At 34.9% G+C, this 4825-nt stretch overlaps 1 protein-coding gene and 1 long non-coding RNA gene across 2 annotated transcripts; one reads left to right on the top strand and one right to left on the bottom strand.

Moving 5' to 3' along the window:
• Positions 1–250: 250 nt before the first annotated feature.
• LOC106351095 lies at positions 251–2879 on the top strand. The gene is made up of 2 exons (XR_001271198.3): positions 251–2462; positions 2683–2879. It is a non-coding gene; the product is annotated as an uncharacterized LOC106351095 (long non-coding RNA).
• A 628-nt stretch (positions 2880–3507) lies between these two features.
• On the bottom strand, positions 3508–4567 carry LOC125592944 (proline-rich receptor-like protein kinase PERK1). Its single transcript, XM_048768669.1, has 2 exons — positions 4142–4567; positions 3508–4022 (listed from the first exon to the last, which is right to left on the bottom strand). The coding sequence occupies exons 1-2, from the start codon at positions 4515–4517 to the stop codon at positions 3901–3903; spliced, it is 498 nt and encodes a 165-aa protein (XP_048624626.1). The 5' UTR covers positions 4518–4567; the 3' UTR covers positions 3508–3900.
• Positions 4568–4825: the final 258 nt, after the last annotated feature.

Raw genomic sequence — 4825 nt, 5'->3', positions numbered from 1 at the left:
TTTTTTTTATGGAAACAAAGTGCAACAAGACACAAGAAATAAATTAAAATGTAAAGTATAAATATACCCCAAAATTGACGTTTTTAATAATTGATAATGTTCACATAATATTTTAAAAACACCAAAAATATATTAAATCATCATTTTATTTACTATATAAAATTGAGGCTATAAGCCATTAAGAGTATACACATAGGATTATAAACAACAAAACAAAATATGAAAAATGATAGATTTACTATTATTCAAATTTATATGTTATATATTGTTTTGATTTTTGGATTTTGAAAAATTAAGTGTATATGAATTTAAATTATTTTAAATATAATTTAAACGGGTGATAATCTGAATTAAGCTGCAAAAATTCAAACCAAATTCAAACTAAAATTTATAAATACCCGAATAGAGCTTAAATATTTAATCTCAAAAACTCTATAATTGAATAGACATGTGAACCGAATTTGAACGTCAACCCCTAATTTTAACGAAAGGACTTAGAATTAAAAATTATTTCACAAATAATAATAAATTGTAAAGAATATAATTATATATACAAAATAAAAATAAATACAACAATTTTTTTTTGATATATTTTCATAAAGATAATTGTTTTTGAAAATCAATTGTATTTTGATATTTAAAAAAAAGAGTAAAGATGTTACTAATACAGACTTATTACAAAGTTAATATCTTAACAATTCCAGCTTAAACCGCGGATTTTACCTAGTCTTCATTATCTTGTTAATAAAAACACAGATTGAAGTAAACCCCCTTTAATTTACTTGGTTGGATCAAATAAACATAAAACTTTATATATCGTATCAAGATGCAAACGTTGTCTTGTTCAAGTAAGGTCGTTCATTTCGATTTCGCATCTTTGATCAGGCCTATTTGTAGATAAAAAAGAGAAGTTCGAACAAAGAAACCTCGGCTGAGGTGCCCACTATCACGACTTCGAGCCCCGGCCACAGCGAATTTAACATCCCTTCCGTTGGGGCGCTGGACCCCCTACGGGGGATAGTTGGGAATGTGGCTGCCCAGATACCAGAGTTACAAAAAAAAAAAAAAAAAAAGATGCAAACGTTGTATCTACAAATAGGCCTGATCAAAGATGCGAAATCGAAATGAAGTTTGCTTCACAAAAACAAAACTCAATAAAAACATAGGAGTTGAGAGAAACAAATGAATTATGTATATTGCTTCACAAAAAAGCTCAATGAAACAAATGAACAAAAAAAAAAACATAAAGTCTTGCTGCTTGCCTTTGTTAATCTTCAGGTATCTTCAACCTGAGAATGGAACGGAAAGCTTGGAAACGTAGTCGTGATATCCCTACAAAGCACACACAAAACAAGATCAAGACCTTTATCTATTACATATCATCAAAAGGAAACTAAATAGGCAATGATGTTGCATAGATTCAAACCCGGTTACATAAATAGAAAAATCACTTGAGATACTGAAGAGTCATGTTCTTGAGAAGGCTGGGATGTCTATAAACAAGGCTTCTCCAATCTTCCTTATCGATCTTTCCATCATGTTTTGTGTCTGCTTCCTCAAAGGTCTGAACAATCAAAACTCAAGACATCACTTTCAACCAAAGACATTGTGCGAAGAGAAATATGAAAAGTAAAAAACTTAACCTTGTCGATTATATCCTCAATGACAGTATCCTTCAAGTTCATTCCAAATTCAGCAAGCGTAGCGACAACCATCGGAAAATAGAACTGTATCAACACAGAGCAAGGCGCGGGTCATCGCCTTGCTTCACCGATTTACTCATATTCGCCGTGGTCAACCTCCGAATTAGACGGCTAGGCGACCGCATTTTCGAAAAGGTTTATAATAATGAAGGCCCTAATAACAATGTGTCACACGTCCGGTTTGTAGAGCATGTGTCAGTCATGTGCTGTATTATACGCCACTGTTTTAATCGTTATTTTATTTAACCGCTAAAGAAGCTTCGATTAAACCGGGAACCACCATTTTGTAATAGGGTTTTTAACATTATAAGACACTTTTCAACATTTTATACACCTTAGAACACTTTGTGCTACTAAAGTACGTAGTTTATGTTGTTAAAAAGACTAAAGTGTCCTCAACTTAAGTCTTCTCTTGTTGTTGCACGTGAATCTGAAAATAAATTCAGTTTGTCATTCTCTCTCACGTCCTATCTCATCTTCTCTCTATTCTTCTGTTCTAAACAAACAATAAAGCTTTCTTTTTTTTCCACGGGTCAATCCTTCCTAACCGTGAAAAAACATGAATATGACGACAAAGAAGATGTTGGCTTCCGACGGCCGGGGTCGGAGTTTTTTCAAAATCCCGTTCGAAGATTTTTTTTCTGGTAGGTCGGTTCACAATCAGCACCCAACACCTTCCCCTCCAAATATAAGTTGCATAACTTCTACCTACAAAACACCGATTAAAGTTTGATACTTCAGAGAAACTCTTTTTCTTTTGTGAGTTACCCATCTCATCTCATCTGATAATTAGTGAACCAAAATTTTTTGGAACTTCCGATGTTTGAACATTTGTTTAAAAATCAAAGTCTTGATTCAGTTGAGCTGTTACTATAAAAATGTATTTTTTCACCATTAAAAGATTTTTTTATTATAAATCAAATTATTTAGTTCTGAATTTTGTTTTAACTCCAACTAATTGAAGAGTACTGAATCATAGGTTACTACTTTTGTTTCAAGAGGAGCATGGGAAGAAAGTGAAGATAAGCATGTGAAAGGTGAATGGGTGGGCTACACACAGAGTTGCGACCATTTACTTATCGAAAGTATACATATGTACACATATCAATCGGTACACGTGTACATTGTTGTAATTTAATGCACATGTACGCCATTATTTACGCAGTCCACAAAATTCTTTACTTGCATAAAAGTCATTCTTACTACGGTTCATTTTTGCTGTGAACTCACTTAAAAGATGAATCCTTTTAATGACTGGAGATGAGGAGTGGCGTCCATGTGTACGATATGCTGGAGTGTACAATAATTTTACTTATCAAAAGTATACATATGTACACATATCAATCGGTACACGTGTACATTGTTGTAATTTAATGCACATGTACGCCATTATTTACGCAGTCCACAAAATTCTTTACTTGCATAAAAGTCATTCATACTATGGTTCATTTTTGCCGTGAACTCACTTAAAAGATGAATCCTTTTAATGACTGGAGATGAGGAGTGGCGTCCATGTGTACGATATACTGGAGTGTACATGTGGACATTTTAATGACTAGAGATTCACATATATATAACCCTAACGCCATGCGTTCTTATACCATTCTGAGTTTAGTGATGTACAACATTGGTTTCTCGATCTCCTCCATAGGAACATGATGAGAACATGATTTTCAACTCACAACCACCATACGTACAATTGGAAAAAGATTCACAAAATGACGTGCATGTTTTTGGTTATTTAAAGATGACCGAATACAGTTGAGTGTTTGTAAGCAAGTGTAAATTTGAATGCCAATAATGGTAAAATGCAAATGTTAAAAATGTATATATGTGTACATGGATATTATGTACATTGGACACATTTCAAAAAGGTTACATGGATATTATGTACAATGTACAATGGACCCAAGAATTTGTCTAATTTTCGTCCACCTCTGCATGAAACTCTTTATCTCTGACCACTCGGTCCACTCCCAACTTTCAACTATTTCACAACAACTTTTTCTCACTAGGGGACACACCTTTGTGTACGTAACCAAACTTGCCTTGTGCTAACAAGTTTGCCTCAGATAAGCCATTGGTGGCTCTAGCTAGCTCCTCTTATGTGAAAGTGCTTTGGAGAAGCGTAGCACAAGCCATGGAAAGAGTGGAGAAAGTACTAGACAATCTGAGTAGTTGGAGCCGCCGCTTCTGCTCATGAAAGGCGGTGGTGGAGATGGATGCTTACGTGGTGGTGGTGACGTCTGAACATGATCTGACGGCGGTATTGCGTTTTGTGGCCGCCATTTTGTTGATGTCCATCATAAAGTCCTCCAGCTGAAAAACACAATAACATTCCAAATCCTAAAATAAGATTTTCAAATTTGGAAAAAAATTGAAACATTGTAACCAGTTCATAACAAAAACAAAATTGTAACTCTCTAAGAAGTTAATACCTTTGGGACCAGGAGGATGTGAAAGGGAGAGCATAGTAAACACCTTATCGTCGCTTTTTCGTTTCTTCTTACAAATAATACAAACCACAATCACTATCGCAGGAAAAGAGACTCCTCCGATGGAGTTACCAACCACCACTTTTGTTGATAATCCATCCGAAGAAGGAGACAATGAAGATGGAATCCAAGGAGACTCCTCCGTCGCCGCCGTAGTTTTGATACCGAAGGTGAAGGGTATCAAATAGGGGATCCAGGGGGTAATAACAGGTGTGGGAGGAGACAATTGAGGAAAAGGAGGAATAGAAGACAGATGAGGAGATCTGGGATTAGTGGTTGGCGGCGGAGGAGAAGAAGAGGTTGTGGTGGGACGAGACATAAAAAGTAATTATGATTTTTTTTAGGGCAAATCTCCAAAATAGCACCTTTCTAAGTTTATATCACAAAAATAGCACTCCGAAACTAAAATGACCAAAATAGCACCTTTCTAAGTTTATCCTTTGAAAATTTCAATTTTTTTTATTTTTCAAAATTTGAAATCTTATCCCCAAAACCTCATTTCTCAACTCTAAACCCTAAACCCTAAACCCTAAACCCTAAACCCTAAACCCTAAACTCTAAACCCTAAACCCTAAACCCTAAATCCTAAACCCCACCCTTTAACTCTAAACCCTAAGTTTGTGACTT

The sequence above is a fragment of the Brassica napus genome, chromosome C9, assembly GCF_020379485.1.
Source record: "Brassica napus cultivar Da-Ae chromosome C9, Da-Ae, whole genome shotgun sequence".
In the NCBI taxonomy this organism is placed as follows: domain Eukaryota; kingdom Viridiplantae; phylum Streptophyta; class Magnoliopsida; order Brassicales; family Brassicaceae; genus Brassica; species Brassica napus.
This window is presented reverse-complemented; position numbering and strand designations above follow the sequence as displayed.